At 45.4% G+C, this 12,968-nt stretch overlaps 1 protein-coding gene across 13 annotated transcripts in view; it reads right to left on the bottom strand.

Annotated features, from left to right (window-relative positions):
- nbeaa (neurobeachin a) overlaps positions 1 to 5,158 on the bottom strand; it is a 79,231-nt gene extending 74,073 nt beyond the window's left edge. For 6 of the 13 annotated variants that reach the window (XM_084029370.1, XM_084029379.1, XM_084029377.1 and 3 more), the window contains exon 1: positions 4,742 to 5,157. In XM_084029370.1, coding sequence (XP_083885496.1) covers positions 4,742 to 5,053 — 312 coding nt within the window. In that variant the 5' untranslated portion in view covers positions 5,054 to 5,157. Of the gene's footprint in view, positions 1 to 4,741 lie in introns of all 13 variants that reach the window. The other 7 variants (XM_084029376.1, XM_084029382.1, XM_084029381.1 and 4 more) reach the window with 2 other exon arrangements.
- Positions 5,159 to 12,968: the final 7,810 nt, after the last annotated feature.

Below are 12,968 nucleotides of genomic sequence, written 5' to 3'. Positions count from 1 at the left end.
TGACCACAGTAAAAAAGGGGGGGTTAGATGTAGTATTTTGACATAAAATATTACTAAAAAAATATTAGTATGGGCAAATGAAACCCCCGCTGAGCTCATTGGCTCAACTCGACTGGCCTCTTCTCTATTTCACACTCTCCACAGATTTCACCTGAAAAATCAATGGAGTCACTTTTTGGCAAAGGAAACACCGCCTGGACAAAAACCAGGACCTAAGGGCACTGCAGATCCGACACAAAGATGAAGGCAAAAAAATCTCACAGCAACACAAAACTCTCTGGAAAAACGTCGATCAAAACACACACAAGCAACACAAGTGTACATGATGATGAAACAAGCAGCGTCTGCTTTGCATAATGAACGTTAGTTTCACAGACCCTGCAGAATGGGGGTGACGTGGAGCCTGTCATCTTGATCATATTCTCATTAATCACTGGCAATGATACAAAACCATCACCACAATTCATTTAACGATAAAACGCAGATGCTACGATATTAGCTAAAGTACAAGCACATGTTCCATAAGCAAAAAAAAAAGATGTTCAACAACTTTTAAGAAAAAAACCTCATCAAAGATAATTTTGTAGACACAATAGCAAGGTCACACATTACTCTTTGGACTATTTAAGTGTATTAGTGAGTTGCTATGAGAGTCATCTGCATGGCTGTGAGTACACGATGACGCATTGTTATTCCCATGCAAGCCGATTACAGCGCTGCAGGGAAATTGTTAGCCTCTGCCCCGAGTGCGCAGCCACAGGGCAAACTCGGTAGACAGTTGAACCCAGTCTAGCACTGACGGGTCAAACAACCTCGGGGCAAAAACAACATGTCACGTAATAGCTTTTTTGAAATGTGGTGACCTACTCCTTTATAAATCCGTGCAGCATAAATCAGCATACCAATGTCAGCGTGAGGGTCAAGCTGTGTTTAACACATTACAAAACGTAGAAACGCCGCTCTCATTGTTCCTTCTTTACCCCCCCCCCCCCCAGTTTGTTTGGTTTCATACCCTTCAGAAAGGAGAACCATGAATGTGTGCCACTTAATGCACCGATGGTTGTGCCGCTGCATGTCCGTGAGTCTGAATGTCAACACGTGAGGGCCTGCATGTGTATTTTATGTCAGAATCGGTGTGTTGTGCTGACTCGGCTTGCCGTGGGCTCGGTATCGGGTGACCTTGATTGCGGAGTGTGTGGACAAGAATAATGAGACGTTTGCCAACGGGGGTGGGTCGACACCTTGCCAGAAGACGTTGCATCCGACCGAGAAGGACGAGAACGATCAAACGAGCTTTGGAGACAAACACCCCCCCCCCCCCCCAAAAATAAGGTATAACAACTAGAAAAAGCGGTCTATAAATAAACACAGCTGGTGCCGTATGAAGGCAAGACTCACAGTAGTAGATGCATCTGAAATACATTTCTCAATTCTTCAAATAAACATGACGGTACAGTTCACATGTCAACCCTCTTCCTGTCAACAAATATTTCTCCTCACTTCCTCCAATATCCGACATCACGGCATCTCAAAAGGAAATAACCACGGCCATGAATTACCAATCCGGGGTTCAACCAGGGCTGCTCCCTCTCATTCGATTAGCCGACTAATTGGTGGTTTTGATCTTAGTCAAGATTTCTCTAGTCATTTTTGTATGCATGACTCATTTCCAAGGAACTCATGAACACATCCCTGGTAAACACAAGATGCGTTTGTGTTGTTCTTTGTCTGTTTTACAGATCTGTTTATTAAATCAACTAATTTGTTTCCGAAATGGTACGGGAGTCTACAGGGAATATCTTAGGTCAAGGACAAGCCACAGTACCACCAGTGTAGAGAGGTAAGCAGTGACCTCTAATAGGGATCGGGTCCATCTCTATATATCCTGTCCAGTAGGGTGTCATGTGATATAATGGTCCCCAACCGTTTTGGCCTATGGCCCTATACACAAAGAAACGTCTACTTGTTGCACCGTTTCATCTGGATAGCTTAATGGGTTAGCTCGTTGTTGCCACTTAGCGCCGGAGCTCCTCCAGCCACGACAATGCGAGCTCATTATAGTAGATGGAGAGACGAACGGACAAAGAGAGAGAGTAACGCTGCGGCAGCGCACTGTGACAGAAGTCCGGAAAGTGGAAAGCAACGCCAGGTGGTCGCGCGTCTGGAGGCAGGCAGTCAAAGAGCAGTGTTGCCTTGACGACTGTGATGCCTTGCTGATGATAATAACCGAGGACCTCGTCACCGGCAGCCCACACACACAATGCAAGAGTTTCTACACTGCATGCATGCGTTGACTGCACATTCACATTTGTTTAAATAAGACACCAATACATTTTTATAAATGTATTATTAGAAATGATAGCTGTGTTATCGGCTGCACAGACAGCAGCGCTGTGTTGTTCGCCGCTGTATCAGCATCAGTGCAGCTAGCATTCTGGCCACATTATTATTGTCTCCTTCCTCTTCTTTCTTTCTAGAGACGGCGCAGTTCATCACTCGCCAAACGGCCAGCATCAAGCCATATAGAAAAAGGGAGCGCATCTGATCCAGCCGACAAGCCATCTGTTCACCCAAGCCGCAGTGGGATCCGATCAATACAGCCACGGTGGACGGTGAATGCGGCTGCTGTGGTCTCCCACATTGACTGGAATAATGGATCAGCCCTTGGGTCACAGTGGACTCATTGTACCGGCAGCATGACCACCGAGGTTCCAGCCTCCGCACCTCTTTGTTTCAACTCTTTTAATTAAAGGAGCTGGGCAACAGAATTCCCTAACAGGCTTAGCTATTGGCAGCCTCGCAAACCACAACTGATTGTTCAATTCAGGATCTGGCCGGTAAACCTTTGTACGGACAACACACAGCGCTTTGATTTGTCAAGGTGTCAGGGCCATTGTGTGTTAATGCATCAGACCGACATTGACGAATAAAGCGTGGCCCTACACGCAGGTAATTATGTAAAAAAAAAAAAAAAAGGGGTGCATTTCAGTTGAACGCTCTGATGATCTCATGTGGACCAATCCAGAGTCCTTTCCTCTTCCGCTGCATCAGCTGGTGATTTCTAAGCACATAGCCACTGCAGCATCCTACCACCTCATCCTCCTCCACTCTCTCTCTCTTCTCCTCCCCCACCCTCCATCAACCCCCTCTTCTCCTCCTCCTCCTCCTCCTCTCCACCTGCTTTTAAATGCATGGCGCTGCCCTGCCAGGCCAGTCTATGCAGGCAGCGTCTCTCTCCTCTCAGCCCCTCCAGAGTGAAGGAGGAGGCCGTGGAGCAGGATGGATGGTTATCTGCCTTGTGCAGCCAGGAGGGGAAGAGGGGGGGGGGGGGGGGGATGTAAGGGAAGGAGACAAGGTCGGAGTGAGCCAGCAAAGCCCCCCTGCTCTTCCGTGTAGTACCAATAATCGATTGGGAGATGAGAGGCGACCTGAATCCGGACGGTGCACTAGTCTCACTGAGAGGGGAAATGGTTTAGCCCAGCTGTAGGCTGTCCTGCTCCAAAGCATCCCGCCAGTAAATAGGACACACACAAAAAACCCAGAAATAGTCCACCTCCAGAAAGCACTGCGCTGAAATCAGGTTATAAATTATGTCTACATTATTCTACTTCTTCCTCAGAAGAGGATGAATAATGATCAGGGGGGGGGGGGCCCTCTCTTTGTGGAAGATATGTAACACCATGCAGTACACGCCATCGCCTGATGCATGGAGGAGGGAAGGCAGCCTGGCAGCATCCAACACACACGTCCTATATCCTCCTGAAGTGCTCCATGTCTGCTGTACATTTTGCTCATCTCTTTGGTAACGGGTAACACCGGTCATGTCAACCGCCCCTAGCTGGATTAAATCCCATCATGTGTAGGGGAAGGCCCAGCATCGTCGACACAACCTCCAATGGAGGGGGTAAATATGGCAACAAATATGTGATCCATAAATAAAAATGATGGCTGCTCACAGCAACATGAAGCACCGGCCGTTTCACCGCTACCTATACATCACTCCTCTGCGCACAGGATGCGGGGCCCTGCCTTCCAACAATAGGCCCATGCATAATTTTAGCCATTCTCATACACACACACACACACACACACACACACTCACACATATGTCGATGGATAGCATAATGCTAGTCGGCCTTTGTCCGTGCTGGATTGATTTGTGTTTCAGTGCGCCACATACAGCGTGCATGCCAGGAGGAGAACGGAGCGGTTCCGTGCGGGTCTCGGTGCCTGCGCGCAACGGTGTACCCGTTCTTAGCTTCCTATGCATCACTTCGGGGGTACACATCGGGGTCAGGAGAAACGTCCCCCCCCCCCCCCTCCCCTCCTCCCTCCCCCTTATCCACGACAGTCTGACCGCAAACGTGTTTTTCCTCGCTGCACCGTAAACTGGTCATTTGGTCAACAATGGCTGGCGAGCAGCAGACTACCCTTCATGCCTTAGTGGGGTCACATGCTTCATTCAGCTCCTCCGGGCTTTACCGTGATACAGCTTCAGCCTCTTTGCCCTCCAACAAACAGCCTCGTGTGGGCTCATATTTTATTTTATTTTTTTAATCTGCAGAAAAGAAAAAAAAAACTCACATCCATCCCCCGAACAAACAAATGACATCATCCTCTGAAAAAGCCACACAGCCGCTGGGGAGTGAAGCATCGTAAATAAAACATAGCGGGTTAGCACCGTGATTCTACTGTGTTCCATGGCTGCCCCCCTGTTTTCTAACAGTTCCCCCCTACTCACCAGGTTCAACACCGTCTCCACGATGTCCCTGTTGCTAACCTCCCCGACCTGGATCAGGCCCACGAGCACGGCGAATTTCATCTGGATATTCCTGATCGGGACAGCGGGGTTGATCACCCCGGCCGGGAGGACCATAGAGCCGGCGGAAGACACCATCCTTTCCCCGGTGGCGCCGGAGCCAGCGCCCGCGGCGGCTTGCTGCTGCTGCTGCTGCTGCTGCTGCGCGGAGGAGCCCGGCGGAGGATGGGAGTCTGTGTCCGCGAGCGAAGAAGCGGAGCCCGGTGGTGCTGAAGCCGGCTTCTCGCTCGACATTTCCCCTTCGGAAACAGGGAGGAGAGGAGCGGTCGCCGCTGTCTCTCACACCTCCTCTACAAGCTCGAGCGTCTGCTGCACAAAAACCATCCGCTGCGCAGGAACAAAAAAAACAAAACAGGGGAGAGCGGTGCTTCAAAAGCCCTCTGAATTCACCCTATCCTCCTGAAAACGTGTGGGGATACATAGGGCTGGAAAAAAGAGGGGATGGAGGTTTGACAGAATGGTAGCCTCCGCTTCTTTCTCTCTCACCCTCTCCCTCTCTCTCTCTCTCATTGGCAGGTTGCAGTCAGTGCGGTCGTCGAGGAGAGAACGCCATGTTGACGCCCCCTGTCTGCGGCAGCGCGCTCTAGCCACGCATGCGCACTCGGGCAACTTTCTGGCAGGGGCGCTGAAGCAGAATAACATGGAGCCATCCATGCATGGGTTCATGCAGAGCACTCTACCACCTTAAAAAAAACAGTTTTTTGCTTTTTTTGTTTGTATGTGGTTTTGAATTTGTTTGTTTTATTTGTTATTTATTTGAATATTTTATTTCTGGAGGTATACACGTGGAAGAGTGAAGAAGCGCTGAATACAGAGATTTCAATAGAAAAAGGGTTAGCAGTGATAAATACTGACAGGGCGTATTTGTGGGTGCAGTTAAGGGGCATTTCAGATGTGTTCAGCTGAGTTCAAGCAGTTTAGGGAGTCTGGCTTCCAGACGGAGGCTGTTTATATATTCAGAAACCATCCATCTGCCCCACTTATCGCTGTCTCCGGTTCAACTTTGTTTCCTCGTTAAGCATCACAGGACTGCTCTCCTGACACTCATCTCGGGACAGTTCTCGTATGATTTTATTCATATGATGACTTCTTTTTTTTCACTTTTTTGGTCTACCACCCCTCTGCTTCAGCCCCCTTTGTTTTACAAAGCATCATTGCTATTTCTTACAGGCCCTAATGTGGATGATATTAAATATTATTTATTTAAAAAAAATGCATTTTTAGCACTTTTATTTGCACTATTTGTTTCCATTAGGCTGAAAACCAGCAGCACGCATACAGACACAATATGTCTACAAATAGTTGCTGTATATTTAGGTATCCATGTTTACAAGTAGCCTCCATGGATTCAGTTTAGATGGTGCTGGGCCGACAAAGTCCTGCATGTTTAACTGTGTCTGGATGTTGTTTTCTCAGTGCGATGCCGTGATCTCATCTGAGTCTCGTTGTCCAGGCAGCGTCTCTTACTCCCTCTCGTGTCTACAGTATCCCCCGGTGGCTGCACAAGGCCATGGCGACTGGTTCACTACCTGCGAACGCGTACATGCGTACATATGCCTGTTTCACACTCCATGTGTTCTTCCAACGGGACACATCTGCTGGCTCGGATTCCCATTAGCAAAGCAAATAGAGAGGCCAATCTTTCTGTATTCTTCAAATAGACTGTGCTGCCAGTCTCTTTGATGCCTCGCTCCCCATTTTTCCTGAGATGCCGACGGTTGACAGGGGTGACAAGGTATGGGTGATGTTTTCTGACTGTGTGTTTCACATTTGCCGCACATAAATGTGTGCATGTGAGAACATTACAGAATCTTACAGATGAGCAGATCTCTGGTTTTTCAGTACAAAGGAAATGAAAGAGACAATCATTCACACACACACACACACACACACACACACACACACACACACACATACACTGTCAACAGTTGCATGTTACACACTCACCTCACACTCAGAGAAGCAATTTCTCAACCTAACACATGCTATCTTCTTGGCTATGCATACATTTGGATTCACACGCACACATGCACACACACACACACGCACTCACACACACACACACACACACACACAGGAAGGCTCTCTCTCACACACACAAATGCGCACACACTGCTCTTTGTTTTCAGACAAAGGCTTGCTTCTGCAGCTTTGTCATGATTTCACAAAAGACTTCTTAAGCAGAAAGAGAGGTCTTCACCGGGATCTGGTTGGTGATTGGATAAAAGCACTTACATTGTTCCTCTCTACCTTCCCTCACTCTCTCTCCCTGCTCCACCTCATCCCTGGATTACCCCTCCCTCACCTCCAGCAGAGAGGTGCGGTACTTGCGGTTGTGCCTACATGTAGAGATGCGTGGAGGCAGGCAGGGTCTACGGGGGTTTGACGATCAGAGTGCTGGAGCTTCCAGAGGGGACCGGGACTCAGCGAGGTGACGTCTGTCAGAAAGGGTTTGATCAGCGCGTGCTGGAGAAGAGGCAGTTTGTTTCTAGGCAAATTTCCGCCTCGTGGGTTGCAATTAGATTTGCTTTGACAAGTGTCAGCCGTGATAATTCAGTTTAGGCCCTGGACAAATACGACACCACCTTGTTAGGATTTAAAAGAGCAGGAGAAAGGGCCAAAGGTTTGAATTTAACATAATGCTTTGTCTATTCCACATCCAAAGCTCTGCCTCTGCTATTAAGAATAATAGAAAAGCAGACTTGTTGATGTATGAAGGGCTGACCTGGGAGAGAAACGCCGGTAATAACTTCCTGTTTTCACTGACGGATGTGTGAGTCATAATCAAGATGGCTGTGGGTGCGTCCTCGTGCACCCCTGTGAGTCTCTCAGAGTGTGTGTGTGTGTGTGTGTGTGTGTGTGTGTGTGTGTGTGTGTGTGTGTGTGTGTGTGTGTGTGTGTGTGTGTGTGCCAGAGAGAGCCCTGGAGATGGGAGATGGAAAGAAAAGATAACAGAGCTGGCACAACACAGCAACTTCCTGCCTCTTAACATGCAATTCATCAATAAAGCTATTTCAGATTCTAAAGGGAAGAAACATTCGATGAAAACACTGTTGAGCTGAATGAGGTGTTTCTTTTCTGATCTTACCTTTGGCAGTTCCTGAAAGATTGTACACCTCTTTATTTCAAACAGACACAACAACCTCGTGGCTCTCATATTGTGATGATGGCTCTAATTGAGATGATCATTAATAATCGTTACCATCTTGTTTTGTGTATTATTCCCCTCGCTTCACAACACAAAAACATTAATCTTAAAAAGTAATTCAGTGAAATATGTCCCCCCATTTTCCCAATAGGTGCAGTTATCCTTGTTTGGGAATGTTCTGGTCATTACTGTTGTGATTTTAAAGTAAGGCAGAATAAATGAGGATTCGTATAAAATGTTCTCCCTACTGGCAGCTTTTTTTATCACTTGTTTGCTGAGAATGATTTGGCGATAGACTAAAAGACTAAGTCCACATTGAGGGCATTAGACCAGATTCCCGTATGGCTCCTTTATTTAGATCCTCTGCAATCTGGGGACTAAACACTTTCAGCAAGCAGGTCATATTCCCTCTCGCATTCACTCCGTTACTCTAATAATGGTGGAATTGCAGAAGAAAATCCTCAAAGGGCGCCACACTTATTAAAAAAAGATAAGAAGTGCCTACGTATCAGTCTGGAGGAAAGAGACCCACAAGAGAAGAAGAAGAAAAAAAAAAGTCATCCTGTTAAAAATCTCATAACCCTCAATATTGGTCATTGTCATGTTTTAAGGATTACACACTCCTCCGTGGATTAAGGAGATTAGACCATCACTGCTCTCACGAATCCCTTTCAAACCTCCTCTGGATGAACTCTGGAGCGTACGACGACGGAGGTTTGACCAAGTCAAGGAACGATTTTGAAGTGTATTCTTATGTGTCACGGTTCTTGATTTTCATTATCCAAATGCACTCCCTTTGGTGTGGGAAGCTGTCACCGGGGATGAAGGAGCCGGGTCTTTGACAGGAAGGTCACGACCCGGGATCAAGGACTCGGCTGGATCTCGGTGGCTCTTGAACCGTAGCGATGGCCGTGAAGATCCCGGCCGAGATCAAACGGACACTTCAGTGTGACGGGAAAGCTCACGTACACGTCTGTGGCTCTGACGGCCATCGAAGATCTGCTCTGAAGATACAAGCTACTCGTCTGCACCGTCTGAACTTCTGTTGTCAGCACACGTGACATCGACCCAGTGCGGCTCATCGTCAACTATTATGTCACCAAGCATTGTTCAAACCCCCAGAACTTTATTAAAAATTCTACTCAAGATTTCCATCAAATGTGTCACGTTGAATTACTGCATAACCAGATGTACAACACCAGAATTTACTATGAGTTTAGACATTTACTCGATAGAGAAGAGCGATATCGCTCCAGAGGCAGTGGAACAAAAACCTTTTTTTTTTTCACATTGTTGAACAGTGTGAAAGATGTGTCCTATTTTTTAAAAAAAAAGTGCGATAAAGTCTGTAGGCATGCATGCATACGTGGTGTCAGGACACTGTGGGTGTGCAAAGCAAAAGGTGAAAGCGCTGTCAATTACCACATGAAGTGAAGTACACATCAAACCAGACACAGTTAGCAACTAACTGGTGGAGCTTTCAGCAGCTAAAGAGCCACATATTTCCCTCAGGAGTCGGTGAAGACAGAGCTGAAAGAGAGGGATTGTTGGACTCATAGACCAGGTGCCCACAAGCACAACTCCGTTCCAGTGCACAGTCTGTGAGATGTATGATATTGCAAGTGTCACGCGTACTTTCATCCTCTCAGAAACGTACATCTTGAGATAAGTTGCCAAAGCCGGCCTACCAACAACCAGACTACCTGATAGCAGGACACATTCTGCTCCAGGCTCCAGTCTGTGCCTCTTATTACCATCACATTTACAGAGCTAAGCATACGATTTTTCCAAAAAAATGATTACCCGGCATATCTGAAAAGCCCGGAGGGTCATTTAGCAACAGTGACCACTTTTATCAAGGCATTTTCACAATTCTTCAAAGACTGTTCTTACCACTTGTATGAAAAAGTGTTAAAGTCACCGTGCAATAAAAAAAAGATTGTCCTAAATTGTGCCTCTTCTTCCTAATCTGAACAAAGATGGTAGGAAATGTCATGTGCTCGCTCAGTTTGTAAAACGAACACCAAAATTATTTTTATTCATTTTCAAGGCATGGATCATTTGGTTTGCAAAAAAGATCGATGGTTGGCAAAATATTTAATTTCATGCTACCTGAATTCTTCAATGTCAGAGGATTCTGGAGAATAACTTCAGAACAGTAGTCCATGATGTAAAAAGACCTTCTGGTTTTTTTACATCATGGAAAAAAATGATTTTTGGTTTTTCAAAGGTCACTGGGTAATTTATTTTTCAGAAATTCAGGTAGTGATTTTAACAAGAGTGATACATTTGCAGCACAAACTCTGCTCTTGTGTGCTCCGACTAACAAGCTGGTGTTTGCCGGTGAGGCACCTGGTTCAGCGAGCCTGAGAAAGATCCAACAGACCTTTTCTCACGGCGAATTGACTCGTCAAAAACAGATGTAACACGTGACATCATCTTATGGCCATGGATGAAATGTCCAGCTTTTGTAGCTCTGAACTCTTCTGTACTGACGTTTATAAAATGGTCAAGCTGTGAGGCTTGAAAAGACGATTTCCCCGTTTCCCCTGTTGTGGATGAACACCACCAACCCCACAACTTGTCACATCTGTAATGAATCCTCCATGGTGCACAACCTGTTTGCCATGAAAGTAACAAATGTGGTCAGTAACATACACCACATCTGCATTTGTGCCTATTATGGCATCATTTTATCAGGTTTTGTGTTGTTATATGATGCAGTGTTGAATTCACTTTTTCTCTTCCCAAATCCCTTCTTTTCAAACGTTTAAAACATGCTTCACTCATTTTTGTCTTTGAGTGTGCATACTTTTGGTCATAGTATGCCAATGCCAGAGCACACGCACTCAAGGATACTATACACAACTGCCAACATGGTCTCATCAATAATGCATTCATTGGATAATTTATTCATTAATGACCTTAGCATGGTTGTCTGGAAGAAGACAGTGGATTAGCCGGTCTCAGGGGAGTTACAGCTGCTGCCCCCCCCCCCCCCCCCCCTCTCTCTGCTCAGCTTCATAGCGACAAGCTTGCAGATGAAGTACGACAAGATTAAACAACATCCAAAATCCATCACCACAAAATCAAACCGAGTTCTCTGGATATTGTGAATCATCTTGGTCTCTTTAAGGAGATAAGAGATTTCTTTTCAAATCCTGCTATTTTGGTCTGTTAATTAGAGCGTTATGTAAGGGAGGGGTTAAGATTAGCCATCATGCTTACAATAATTTGCTTATATATGTGATGGAGGAGAGAACATAAGAACAATTAAGGAAAAGCAAGACAACAACAAAAACAGACTTTGGTTTTGGGATATCAAGCGTATACAAGGCTATACTCAAGTAGCCTATTATCTTCTATTATACTGATATTGATTCAGACTTTTAAACAGTGACATGTAAGCCTTATAAATATACAGACGCACAAATCTCACTTCTATACCCTTTTGTGTGCTTTGCTGATCTTCCACAATGCTGTGTTTTATTATTTAGACAGCCCTCAGGGATGATTCACTTGAATGGACAAATAATTAACAAAACATAAAAAGGCCATAAAAATATTGTGTCATCACCACTACCGTGGCTATGAACAGAATTTCGAGTTTTAAATGTTAGGCCAATTATGTTCCATAGAAGAAAACTTGCATTATAACTTTTGAGCAGTAATTTACATGAGCAGTTCTCTTATAAATCAGTCAAATCCGAGCACACGAACATGATACACAAAGTTTTAGATTCAGTTTCACTTACCCTCCCCCTATGAGACCAGTGTCCATGGCGGATACACGTCAATTAATCCACTTTGAATTGACCCAAAAAAAGACGCTCCTTATGACTGCAGAACTTGCCTGAGAATTAAACAGATTTAAACATTTTTGGTGCACAAAACAGGAATATGTAGGCAAAACACGGGGTTGAAGTTGTAGCCTAAAGCTAACTGACTCCATGGCAATGTTCTAGTTCCTGTTCATCATCAGCCAATCCACCGATACAACATGGTTCTTATATACTGACACTCTCATTCGTTCATTCATATAGAGGCCTGTGTTGCTGCACAGAGGGACATAAATTACTTCTTGGACATGGGTAGTTGCTGGACATGCACTTCCTGTTTCTTCCAGAAGAGGCTCCCCCATCAAATCCTTTTGCAGGGTCACCCTGCATGGAATAACACTGATCATCTTCTAAACCCCTCTATATGTACCTGAACATATTGAGAGCCAGCAATGTTTTATCAAGTTGCATTAATAATGTCAACATTTGCTTTGAAAATCTACCCCCATTTGGAATAAAGTGGATTCAGTTGGGGAAAGAAAATACCAACGCTTGATTCACCTCGTCAGTAATCTTTTTTCCCCTCCTCTGTTTAATTTGCAACATGATGTTTCTCATTTGTCAGACACGTGAAGTGTTGGATCCTAAGTGCACCCACAGTGCAGAGGAGCGTTGACATTCAGGAACCGTGCGCTCTACTTTCTAGATAAAATCACTGACATGCTAAATGAGGGAGACGATAATGTTTCACTCATTTCCAAAAATTAACAGACACCTTGGGATTCATGGAGGGCGTCCCGCATTAAAACCCCTTCATCGCCCTCTGCGAGAGTCCCAGTCTGACACGCTAAGTAGGTAAATGTGATTGAGTATTGATCCGAGCTGTCAGGGTTTAGTTTCATCCATTCATTGGAAGGACATCGTCATAGGGAGAACCCCCTGATGACTCCTCTTCCTACACTCCAGTTAGGCTCTCTAAAATCGACATGGCATACTTTCCCAGATTCAGTCATGACCTTCAGACTCCGGTGGGGCAACAGCACCACTCAATGGACACGAGAGCACATAGCAAGGGGAATATGATGTGTGTTCATGCTTGCATGTAATATTAACACAATTTAATATCCGAGACTGAAGAACTTTTCCACAGAATTCTTAGATTTTTTTTATTTTTATTCTCTTGTTTAGAAACAATGGTTCTGTTTTCTGTCACTCTTTTAGA

This window comes from Eutrigla gurnardus (assembly GCF_963514095.1).
Source record: "Eutrigla gurnardus genome assembly, chromosome: 15".
Lineage (NCBI taxonomy): Eukaryota > Metazoa > Chordata > Actinopteri > Perciformes > Triglidae > Eutrigla > Eutrigla gurnardus.
The sequence above is the reverse complement of the archived record's forward strand: the minus strand, read 5'-3'. Positions and strand labels throughout refer to the sequence as shown.